Here is a 13,241-nt window from a genome sequence, read left to right as displayed (position 1 = left end):
GTCCCCTGCCCCTCTTCCCTCAGGAAGGTCCTGGGTGGGGCTGGAAATTCCAATACCCTAATCACGTGGGTGGTTCCTCTGGCAACTAGACCCCAGCCTCTAAGAGTCATTTAGTAGTATAAACACTTGCAAAGTTGTAAGCGGTTTATTATGAATAACAAGACACCTCCTCACCCATTATCATTCAGGAAGTTACAAGGTTTTTTAAGGAACTCTGTGCCAGGAACTAGGTCAAATATCATATATGTCTTTTTTATTATATGACCATATATACTATATATGCCATTAACAGGTAAACTGAGGCATATAAAACATTTAAGGGTTTGAGCAAAAATCAATTTAAATTAGTGCCAAACCAGAAGTGGTTAGGAGGGCAGAAGCCAGGGCACACACTTAAGCAGAGAAGGTGCAGAAGCAAAGCAGGAAGTGACTGAGTGGCGGCAGCTTCCAGCCAAGTGGCTGCCTGAGGGGCTGTCCTCAGCGTGTCCATGTCCTGACCTTGAGGTACTTACAGGCTTAGGTTTGGGGTCGGCCACCTAGGCCGGCAGAGCCACGCAGCCTCAGTCTCCTGGCCTCTTGTTTAATTCATTTAACAACACTACATTCCCAATAATAAGGCAAGTATCAGCTCTGGGTCACTTTTTAAGATATTCTATGTAGTTACACAGTGTAGGCTTGCAAGTACAATGGGCATACAAATTATCACAGGTTCTATCAGCAGTAATTACATACGTTAGCACAGGATTAAAAAACAAAGTGTGAAAGCTGAATCAGTCGTTACTAAGTACTCAAATTTAATTTGTAAATTTAAATTGATACAGACATGAAAACTTTTAGCTATCTGATATTTAATCCTATATTGAATATTAAATATTATATGGTGTGAAGTGAGCAAAGGATGAATGAGAAAAGCTAAAATTTAGGTGAACTCATTTCAGAATTATGTTCAGACTGTTAGTTTTAAAAGATGATGTGATCTGGCCTTTATTCTCTCATAAGATTTGGGATCACCCCAGAAAGGGAAGATGGCACCATGACACTGATAAGGTATACAGACAGAAACGAGCAGAAGGGGAGGCCTGGCCGGCTGAGAAGGCCCTGCGGCAGCTCCTAGGTGTGTCCAGACCCCGCAGCTGCCCTCACTCAGGGCACTGACGCCTCATTGGCTCAGCAGGACCCCAGCCTCACACGTGCCCTAAATCAAAGGGATGTGTTGTTACACACAGAGAAGGAAGACATCTGCTCATCGGAGTATGTACCTGTTTACCAGGACCACTTGAGTGGGCTTCTCAAACAAATCATAAAAAGAAAATGGACAGAAACTACCTTTAGAACCTTGGCAGGAGAGAGAGAGAGACAAAGAGCGGGGAGAGGGAAGGCAATTCTACCCACAGAGATCAAAGCCTTCATACAGTGTGAGGGGAGCCCCTGCCCCCTCTTGGGGTGGGTCAGTGGGCTGCACATCGTGGGGTGTATCTGCCTTTGCTAAGGAACTTCTACGACCCCGCACCTGCACAAAACACCGTCTCTCCACTGAATTCTATCGCTGGAGAAGGCAAAGAGCCCAGCAATGTTATCACGAGCCTTATCACGAGCCAGAAACAAAACCACACAGGGCACACGGTACTTGTGATCCTAATTCTCCAAGCCGTCCCCGACGAGTCCCACACCAGCGGCCATTTGTCCTCGCAGGACCGGCCCCGCGTGGGCGGCACACTCACAGCTCGATGTCTTTGCAGAGCCGCGCCGGGAGGCTGAAGCGCATGAGGCCCTCCCACTCCTCCGCCGTGCACACGCTGTGATAGGACAGTTTCTCCATGGTCACCCGGTAAATGTACTCTGAGTGACGGATCCTGTGGTACATCTGGAAAGCAAACCCAGCAAAGGAACATCAGGTAAATGACTGTGTAAAGACGTACGTCACTGAGGCTCAGGGCTTGGTTTCAAAGGCTCAGAGCACCACTGGATCGACTACCTGTCCACTGACTAATGCCACTCCCCATGTCCGTGCACACTGAAGATACCCACACACGTGTCTGAAGATGCAAACAAACAGTTGTTCAAATCCTATTCCCACTCTAAAAGGCTTATGAAATTCTGCAACAAAAGTCTTTCTCGCAGGCATTTCCCCTGGGCAGTACGATGGCTGAGTATTCTTGGACTCCCAGCTCAGGAACTGTGACAATAAATGCGTTGCTATAAGCCACCCAACCTCTGGGCTTTTGTTACAGCAGCCTGAAGGGACTCAGAGACTAAACCAGTCAAGAGTTCTGTCTGCTATGCCTCCTTTTAAACTATTTGGCTTAATTTTCGGTGACCTCAAAGTCCTCTAGTCCAGGAGTCTCTACACTGATTCTTGTGAAGTGCTTTGTCAGGAAAGAATCCTGGAATGCATGCCTGCAGAATGTACATGCACTGTGCTGATACGTCATTCGCGTTACAAAACACAAACGGAAATGGAAATTTTAAAAAGATAAAATAAAAAGTACGTATTTTAAAGTGTCTATTTACTGAACAAGACTTTTTGTTCTTACTAACTAGGTATTTCAAAATGAAAACACTGTAATTAAATGTTATCAAGTGTCAATTTTTTCCGTTAATACTTCATGCCTGGTTCAGTTTATTTCAATATGTAGATTTTCACTCATACACTTGAGAAAGAGATGCCAAAAAGTTCACGGGGCCAAAAGGAATGAAGGTGTTCCTGGCTGTTCTTAAACCTCCCACTTACAGTTTTGTTCCCTAACCACTAATATTTTTCGTTGAAATTCAGATACATTTGCATTTTCCCCGCTGTCAATCAGTTAATCCTGAAAAGTAATCAGTTGCATCTTTATTTATTATCAAACAGGTTCAAAATCAATGAAACTCTTCACGGAAAATTTTAATCAGTTAAAAGCTGTTTCTTAAAATAAAATTATACAAAATAGTCAATTTCAAAGGAAGGACATGTAAAAGGGAATAAAGAACAGACGGAATAAAGAGAAAACAAAATCATGGTGGATTTACACCTAAACATACAATGTGCATGGTTTAAAGACCCCAATTAAAAGGAAAAAAATTTTTGTCAGATCGAATAAAAAAAGCAAGACCTAATGTATGCAGTTTACCAGAATCCTATTTTAAGGACACAAATAGGGTAAAGGATGGAAAAGATATACCATTTAACACCAGTCAAAAGAAAGTTAGAATGTTTGTATTAATATCCAATAACCGATTTCAGAGCAGACTATTACCAGGGATAAAGAAAGTCATTTCAAATGATGAAGGAGTCAGTTCATCAAGGGGACATAACAGTCCTAAACATGTATGGCCAGTTGATTTGCAGCAAGGACGTGGAGTCAAGACAGAGGAAAACGGGGAGCCTATGCAACAGACGGTGCTGGGACAACTGGGAGCTGCATGCAGAATGAATGAATAAATGAACAAATTAACAAATTTTAATCCTTACCGTGCATCCTATATAAAAATGTACTCAAAATGGATCACAGGTCTAGATGGAAAACTTAAAACAATAAAGCTTCTAGAAGAAAACACAGGAAAGAAATCTTTGCTATAATGCTGGCAGCATGCTCATAAAAGGAAAAAGTGATAAATTGTATTTCCTTAAAACTAAAACTGTTCTCAGACAGAAACAAGACAAGCCGACACTTGGAGCAAATATTTGCAAGTAGCCTATCTAATACATGACTTGTAACTAGAATACAGCAAGAACTACCAAAACTCAGTAACAAAAAAACAAATAATCATAAACAAACAAATGGGCAAGCAATTTGAAAAGACACTTCACCAAAGACGGAGATAGCAAATGGAGGGAGTGGAACATGCACACACGGCACTGGAAATGTAAAAAGGCACAACCAGCCTGGAAAGCAGTCTGGAGGTTTCTTACACAGTGAAACAGCCCCGAACACATGACCCAGCCTTTCCAAGGGGAAGGGAAGCACATGTCCATACAAGGACTTGCGCACAGACACTCACTGCAGCTTCACCTGTAAGAGCCCCAGACTAGAAATACCTCCATGTGCATCAGCAGGCGACTAAATAGACTGTGGGAAACCCACCGGGGGAATACTACTCAGTATTGGCAAGGAATGAACTAATTATACGTGTGATGCCGCGGATGAATCTTGGAATAATGATGCTGAGTGAAAGAAGCCAGACAGATTTTATGATTCCATTTATATAAAACAATTCTAGAAAATGCAAAGCAATTTGTAGTGACAGAAAGCAGATCAGTGTTTATCCCAAACTGGGGGGGAAGACAATAGGGAGGGTCGTGAAGGAGGGGTTACAAAGGGGCACACGGACATTTGAGGTGATGGGCACTCCGGTATCCTGACCGCGGCGAGGGCCTCACGGGCGGTGGAGGTACACAGCTGTCAGATTGTACGCTCTACAAACACTGGCAGTTTACTGTATATTGATGAACAGCAGTAAAATTATTATAAAATTTCTGCTTTCGGACTTTTTCAAGGTATGTGGTAATTTATATATGTGATGCATGAATTTCAGGAAAAAAACCACATGACATGAGACTACTTGCACACAAGTCATTGCAAAGTGCTCCCTTCATGGCATGAGCTTATTTGGAAAAGCAGTTATTTTCTTGTTCAATGTCCCACTTGAGACGATAATGCAGATTCTGGACAGAGAGTGAACATGAACCATCGACAGGAGTTAGCCGGTGTTTACTGATATTCGGTATTACCTTAAGTCAATGTAATCCTATGGGACAGTTGCTAGCAACAGTAACTACATTGAGTCACAGGTAATACTGCTATCATGCTCGTTAATACCCCTGAGCACTCACACTGCAGTCTACTGAATGCTCTGCACACCTTACTTCATGGAATTCTCAGAAATCCTGTTAGGTACTATATTCCCTTTACCATCGTTGTACAAGCTTATGACCTCCAATGAGAATACGTTTTATTTTTATTTATAAACATATTTATAAATTTGTTCACAAAATTACAATGTTTGTAAATCTATAAATTTTTTAAATTAAAATTTTATTTAATTTTATTTTGTAATTAGTGTAGGTAAGTAACATATGCATTTTAACTTTAAGAAACAGTATTGGCAAATTTTATAGCTATTTTAATGCCTATTTTCTAGATGACCTCCAAAATGAATAGAAAATAATATAAAGAGGGATCATTAGTTAATGATTTCAACCTTACTCATCCTGCTGCAATTATTATTGAGGGCAGAAATCTACGTTTTCTTTAAAGTTGATTCTGCATAAGTAATCTATGACTGCTGAGTCCAGCCAGAAGGCACTGACAGGGGGAGGCGGTGCCATTTACTATGACGACATGTCGACCTCAGGCACTGGGATGGGGAAAAGGCCCAGAAGACAGAAGAAACACGACCTGGAAACAGGAGTGTCACATAGTGTATTTCTACCACACGGATGCTAAGAATACAACCACTGATAATTGTGTAACACGGCACGCAACACGGCTTGGCAACCAGGAGTATTCAGTTAATGATGCTTTCAGAGGTTAGCCTGTGGCCTGTTCTACACTCATCTGCACGACACTCAGAGTTGATGGGATTCAGAGGATACCCTGATACCGTGAGCGTCCCCTGCACGCCTGGAGCCCTTCCACGTCCAGCAGCTGAGAGCCAGACCCCAGGTAAACTGCCTGGCTTGCATCGCCTCTGCAGCATGTACGGACTGCATGAGTCTCGGCCAATCCCTTCACTCTCTGTGCCTCGGGTCCCCCGTGTGCATATGTGGATGCTGCAGGATGTCACCCAGGGAAGGACGTGCGGGCTCCATGGGCTGAGAACATGGCCAAGCGGTGCCCAGCTCTCAGTGCTGCTGGCACGCCCACTTAGTCACCTGTGATGATACCAGCACTCATTGCCCCCCACTTGCCTCTTTGTGTTGAATCTGGTGGCCTACTCATGAGTGGCTGTGCTGTGTCACAGGCGCCAGTGAAGCACATCACGTCCCGACTCGGCAGTCAGCACGTCATGTGGCAGCCCAGGACTGTCCACAGGCGCGTATACAGTGCCGACACTGGCGGGCACTGCGAGTGAGGACACTCCTGCTGCAGCGAGCTGATTTTCCAGCTCATCCTCGGGTCTGGGGATCCACAAGACAAGTAACTTCCCTTCTGGGAAAGTCTGAGATATAATGACAGTTGTCCTGCTGTTATCAACTGTGCACTGTTTCCCACTGTCTACTTAATTCACATTTCAATTATAATTCACAAACTATTTGTTAAACACAATTAATTTGGTTCTCTAAATAAATCCTGAAATCCAAGACACACTCTATCCACACAGTATGGAAAGCGCGGAACAAGCAGCCTTGCGCTATTTATTTAGTGGCACAATATAGTGCGGCAGTGGGGGGCGGGGGGGCGGGCCAGCAGAGGTGGTGGTCGCAGTCCTGGGACGTGCAGGCCTGTGGCAGGCCAGAGACTTGGCTGTGGCCGTGGGAGAGGAGGAGCCAAATGGAAAGCCTGGTCATGGGCGTGTGGCCTCCCCCAGGAGAGGCAACTCTAGGTGAATGTAAGTAAATGTCACGTGAATAGGTCAATGGATGGATGAAAGAGGAAGTCCAAGAAAGAAGAGGCCGACCCAAGGAAAAATCAACAGATTAGCACCCCTAAGAAGCGAGTTGATTAAAACTAACCGAGAGCTCAAAAATACACTTTCTACAATCCAGCATTTGGTATATGACTTCTGTGCCCGCACAGCTATTCTAGTGAATGGAGCCAGAGTGCCAAAGTGCAAAGGACTGAGTTTTTGTCCTCGGCCACACCCGAGGTAGACATGTTTAAGATGTTGTTTCTTAAAGGCTGGCTGGTCCAAGCAAGTACTGTCTACAAACCAGAGAGAATGCTGTCTGTCCATGCTGAGATTGGAAAGTGACAACAGCAGCCCCAAATCCTTGGCTTGACGTGACGCCAAGGGCGGGGGAGTGGGGGGGGATGATTTTTCATGTCATGTTCCTGCTACAAGGACAGACTTGCATTTAGAAGAAAGCCAAGAGAAAAAAACAAAACACACACAAGAAAAATGACTCTCAAAACTGTGCCCCCAACACACTCCACTGCATGGAAAATGCAAGGACCCTTTAAGTAAGAATTACTGATTTCTCCTCCTCTGTCAATTTAAGTTTTTTGCTTAGGGTAGACATCAATTACCTCCTTCTTGCTGTTCTCCAGTATGCAAATGAGCAAGATCCCAATTGTAAGGAAAAGCAGTTTAGCTGTGGAAAGAACCAACGCGCTGTCTGTGTAAACAATGAATTCAGGTTTTATGAAAATGGCTGTAATGACTATTCATAATAGAGTAAAAAACAAAGGCAGGAAGCTGGAACGCCTCCTGTGGAGTAGGCACTGGACTTAGAATTTCATCCGTATTACCTCCTTTAGTCCCGACAACTCCCTGCAGGCTGGGCAGCACTCCCACTCACCCCCCGAGGAGACAGGCTCGAGGAAACAAGCCACCTTGCCCAAGGTCCACAAGCTGGACAGTGATGAGGCTCGTACTGAAATCATGGCTGCCTAGTTGCAAGTTTGGGTTTTGAACCATACTCAGCATGCTTTCACTCAAAAGTGGTTAGAGGACGACTTGGAGATGGAAAGGCAGAGGGAGTGAAAGGATGGCATCTGAAGGTGAAGCCGCAGCCACTGCAGAGCGTGCCCGGGTGGGAAGGGCACGTTTACAGTCAACCACAGAATGGAGACTGCCCTGCTCTGGTGCCTGAAGACGCGCGCGTGTGTGTGTGTGTGTGTGTGTGTGTACACTCATTTAAAATTGGTTAGCTAAATAACTGTAGACTGGGCAGGGATTATACTTTTGTATTTTTCATGTAACATAAAAATGCAGTCTAGGAATTGTTATACAGTAATTTCTCCTAAGTTATTCAAATTAAAGATGTGCTAGGGAAAAGTGTGTGTGTGTGTGTGTGTGTGTGTGTGTGTGTGTGTGTTGTGTTACCATGTTCTTACAAACAAGCAAATAGGTCATTGTTAGGAGATAGCTTTGTCATTACCGAATAATACTCATTTCAGTTACTTCTGAGAAAAGCCTTGTAGGAGACATGCAGAACTCGTGTTCTTTCTGCTCAGCAGCCACTTCATCATCCACAAATGTAAATTTAATTTACATCATTCTCCTTTGAAGTGTACCAAAAATCGCTAAATATATCTATTCCAAACAATTTTTGTTCATCCTGTCTCTGCCCTATCATCTACATTACCTTGTCTATGAAGGTTTTTCTGAAGTCTCCCCCCACTTCTGGCCAAGTTAATCACACCCTCCTCAGAGCACTAACTCTGTATTTTACATATAAATACCTTAGAAACCACGGAATGTATGTCTCTCCTAGAAGAGACCTTGGTGCAGGGCAGAGTCAGGTGAAGGCAGAACACGGAGGCTGGAGCCCCCGAACGCATTCAGATCCAGGCTCCGTCACACACCTGCTGTGGGAACTGGGCAAATGACTTCAACTTTGTGTGTCCCTTTGTTTACGTCAATGGAAATAATAACCACCTCATTCAAGGTTGTTGTGCAACCAACAGAGTGAGTTTTCCTGTGTAAAGTGTCCTGAGCAGTACCTGCTGCAGAGTGAGTGTCCTATGGAATGACAGCAGTCCCTGGTCTGCTCAGCTGATGTCCACCCTCAGCACAGAGGACAGTGCTCGGTCGATGCTGAATTCAGGAATGAGTAAGTGTGTCCCTAGTCCACTGGCTTTCCCTTAACAATGATTGTTTTTCTACTCCTTTAATGTTAAATGCTTTCGGATCCAAAATGTACAGAGCTAATCTGTTTTAAAGGACTCCTTTTTCTAGGCAAAACATGTCACAGGTATTACTAGCATGTTAGCTCTATGAAACATACCTAATTGTTTCTTTAAAATCATAGTATGTGGGAGTAACTTAACTGACTGTTGTAATTTAAAAGCCTCTTTCAGTCTTTTTAAATTGGTATCTTTCCATTGATAGTACTAGCAATTATCTGCTAAAAATACAACGAGGCTGATCAGAAACCTGGCCTGTAATCCAATGAAGTGATGGGATCTCACGGAAGCACAAATGGACGAAAGAATAGAGGCACACTGCGCGTTCCTGCGGCCATGCAGCGTGTCGTGTCACATGGGCAGCACTTAGTCAAGCACGACCACTGGGCTGAACGACACTCAATGCGCCGTAACATGACCACGGTACAAGAAGCACCTTTCGTGGAGGAAATGTGACCTGGTTTAGGACAAGTGATTTGTGCAAGAGTTGAAATACTTTGAATTTCCCAGGACCGACACGCGTCACCTGACGTAAAAGTAGCCAGCAATTCATAGCCGCGTTTCCTCCTGCACAAAGCCTTTCATGTTTATGACCGTCCTCAGTGTGTGCGCATATTCTCCAGAAACAGGGAGGACGCTGAAGGAAAGGCAGGAAGTCTGCAGGTGCTGTGTGGGACCATGCTCACTAAAAGCGGTTTTTCCTCTTTTCATCTGGAGCTTGGGAGAAACATGCTCAGAGCGGCGAAGCAAACTGTTCAGACAACGTCAGGCTGAGCGACAGCATGAGGATTGGAACTCGGGCCATGGCCTCTACCTGGGTGCTCCGTGAACCACCATTTTCATCTGTGGGAGCCTCAGCACCCCACCCCAGAGACCAGCTGCTTCCTCACTGAGCCTGACATAAAATGGGGAGCCGTTTGCTTTTATGTTTAGAAGGACGCTTACTCTTCAACAAACAAGAAGTATGACTTGAGAGATATGCAAAGCGGCTTTTTCTGAATTGGAGCGGTTTTGAAATAAACCCAGCTCCCACTCTTCCTCAGCCCGGAACGCCTGGGAGGGGAAGTGGAGAAGACGCGTCGTCCTGAAGCTGCAGGGTGAGAAGCTGTTACTCTTTTTTTGAGTTGGAGGAACTGTCAAAACAATATCATTTCTACAGGCTTTAATGAGAAGAAACACCGCAGTAAAAAAACCCAAAAATTTGGTAACAAACTCCACAGAGAGCTGGAGCGCTGAAGCTGCACCACGCAGATGTCACCATGTACCTTGAAGGCAACCAGCCCTTTGTCCACTCACCCCGAGGACAGGAGGGCATCACGTCCAGGGCGAGCCAGCCAGGGGACGACGTGACACGGCTGCTGGCACATACACTACCTGTCACTGTTGGGAGCAGAAACAGTTTCGCAGTGTTGAGAAAAACTGCAAGTTGCTCCCAATATCAACTAATTCCAGAGATTGTACCCTAAATAATTTACCTAAAAGAATCAATGTACAAACAGGATGTCTGTGAACTTACTCACGACTTTCCGAAGGAGTGTTATGTCTATCATATTAGTTTAGTATTTAGTTTGGGATAATCACGGGTTCTGACTGAACCCAGGTTTTACGATGCAAAAATCCTGGCTCAGAAGAGCTTTGAACCCACTGGAGTAGCTCCTCTAATAACACAGTAGTGTTTACATTGGCATTTATGTATTCTTGGAAATACAATCAAACAAAGGGACATTTTAAAGTATTGGCATTAATGAGGTCTAGTAGTGTTTTCTAAAGTTTCCACAAAACATTAAAGATATAGACCTAAATAAATTTTCAGCGAATAGATCATTGAAAATAATTTTTGGTGATGGAACAATCAGTATTTTTTGGCATCTTAGCTCAGGTGGAGTTCAATTTAAGAAAAACTACTATATATTTGTTTTAATTATAGTTGATATATACAGGGATGTAAAGTACTGCATAAGGAATCTAGTCAATAGGACTGTGATAGCTCTGTATGGTGTCACACGGGTACTAGACTCATTGGGGGGATCACTTTGTGAGGGGTGCAAATGTCTAATCACTATGTTGTTTTGTGCACCTGAAACTAAAACAAGCAAACAAACAAAATTTCTGTACTAAAACTCTTCCTGCTCCCATCTACTAATGAATAAAAGCAATTCTTACGGCTTCCTTAAACATAGAAAGAACAAGTAGGCACAAAATTGATGCTGATCGTGGGAGCCAGCTGTCTCAATGTCAAAGAACAAAGTTCCAAAGATGGAAATGAGACGCTAGAAGGAATTGTGTGGTGTTAGATTGTAGGTATAAATATGTAGCTCAGAGAGAGAAAGAGAGTATGGATATAGAGACTTATGTGGAAACTTTTTCCTAAAATAGTGGAGGAACCTGGCAGCCACCACCCTAACCGGGTGAGAAGAGTTACCATTACCACAAATGGGATGTGCCTGCCTGCAGGGGATGCAATGACAACACATCACTCTGTGATATTTCTGCAAAATTGTACCTTTCAAATAGTCATGAGGAAACACCAGACAAAACCAAATTAAGAAACACTCTGTAAAAGAAATGGATATATGCTTCAAAAATACCCAGGCCATGAAAGACAAAGGGTAAAGAAGGGTCCCAGATTAAAGGAGACTGAAGAGGCCTAGGGATTAAAGTGCCTACCACCTGCTATGGGCTGAACTGTGTCCCCCAAAGTCAGATGTTGAAACCCCCAGCACCTCAGAATGTGATCGCAATTATAGATGGGCCTTAAAAGAGGTACTTAAGGGAGAATGAGGTCAACAGGACGGGCCCTGATCCGACAGAACCAGAGTCCGTATACGAGGGGATCAGAACACAGACATGCACGAGGACCGACCGCGTGAAGACGCGGAGACAGAGGCCCCTCCAAGCCCAGGAGAGGCCTCGGGGACTGTCCTTTAGCTCACCCAGCCTGTGGTGTCTGTTACCGCAGCCCTAACAAACGCATACAGTACCGATGTGAGTTTCTCCATTCTTTAAATTATGCAGTGGAAAAATAAGATGATATCCTTGTTTCTGGAAAATGGAAACTGAAGTGTTTAGTGGTTATAAGACATTTTGTCTGAAACATTCTCAACTATACCAGAGAGAGATGGTCTCTAGAATGAGAGTGCGAGGAGAAAGAAAGAAAGAATTATCCAAGCAAAAATGGTGACATATTAACATCTGGGGCACATGGGTAAAGGTATGAGGGAATTCTTTGTTCTATTTTTGCACTTTTGCTTTCTGTCTGAAATTCTTTTCAAAATAAAAAAGTGTAAATATCTTATGCTAAACCTAGTTTCATTCTAACAATAGGTAATATTTATGAATGGGTATATTAACTATTTTTGTTTTAAGCTATAGCTATCTTATTAAGAAATAATAGTTTCCAATCACTTGTACTTTTTAATTTTGATAATTATCAAAATTTCATAACATAGTTGCTTTGATCATATATATGTAAGACTCATGTAATATACTAATATAACTGTATACTATCACATATATACCACAACCTAAAATTAATCTTTAACATATTATGAATGTCTGTTTTAGAATATTATCAGGGTAATTAATAAAATACTTTAAACTGTAAATATATTATATTAGAATAAAGTTTTGTGGCATAACAGAAATACATGTTCGGAGAGACAAAAGAATGATGCTAAATCTTCCAATCAGAAGAGCCTGTCATTGTATTTTTTAAATGCATTATACAAGTATCAAGACACTACAGCACCTAGATTCCACTGGACTCATTTAAACAATGATGAAAATCAACATACAGAATATACTGGAAATTAGCTTTTTTGCAACTTTTAATGCTTGAAGCAAAAAAATATTTGACAATTGTATTAGTTTATTTCCAATGAGATAACAACAAATGTCCCCAAAAGAGGGCCCCATGGTGACACCAAGGGGGGATGGGTGCTGAGTTACAAATGGTTGTCTCTAATCACTAGATGCTATTTTTTGCCATTTTTGTTTGTAGCCATCACTCGGCTGTTCCCAATCATTATAAGGTTACTCCTGTGGAACTTGGTTCTATTCCCGAAAAGGCAATTCCTCTAAATTATTAAGGTGGTAACTACCCCTTATATTGATTGAGCTTAATAAAAAGGTTAATACAATTTTCCCTAACTTCAAAATTCCAGTAATGTCACCAGATGATTACTAGAGTTTAGAGAACATGAAATGTTCAACTCGTTTAAAATCTAAATGATGATAAATCCAACTACTTGAAAATGAGACTTCATAAAATAAACAGAAGCTCACTTTATTATTCAGTAAACAGGGTCGGACTGCAGTGAGGATTAAATGAGTAACACCTATCACACATCTGACAAATGTGCTAAGCAGCTGCCTCGTGTTTCCTCACAAAGAAACTTTCTGGTTGGTGCTAACTATGAGTCATTACTACTTTTGTACGAGAATCACAAAGAAGGTACAGATGACAAACAA

At 42.8% G+C, this 13,241-nt stretch overlaps 1 protein-coding gene across 7 annotated transcripts in view; it reads right to left on the bottom strand.

Moving 5' to 3' along the window:
* Positions 1–13,241, bottom strand: part of PDE10A (phosphodiesterase 10A) — a 475,244-nt gene that overhangs the window by 43,880 nt on the left and 418,123 nt on the right. For all 7 annotated transcript variants that reach the window (XM_074333806.2, XM_074333807.2, XM_074333805.2 and 4 more), the window contains one exon: positions 1,722–1,864. In XM_074333806.2, the coding sequence (XP_074189907.1) occupies positions 1,722–1,864 (143 nt within the window). The remainder of the gene's footprint in view (positions 1–1,721; positions 1,865–13,241) is intronic.

Source organism: Rhinolophus sinicus, chromosome 2 (genome assembly GCF_057876585.1).
Source record: "Rhinolophus sinicus isolate RSI-liver-muscle chromosome 2, RSI-T2T, whole genome shotgun sequence".
In the NCBI taxonomy this organism is placed as follows: Eukaryota; Metazoa; Chordata; class Mammalia; order Chiroptera; family Rhinolophidae; genus Rhinolophus; species Rhinolophus sinicus.
The sequence above is the reverse complement of the archived record's forward strand: the minus strand, read 5'-3'. Positions and strand labels throughout refer to the sequence as shown.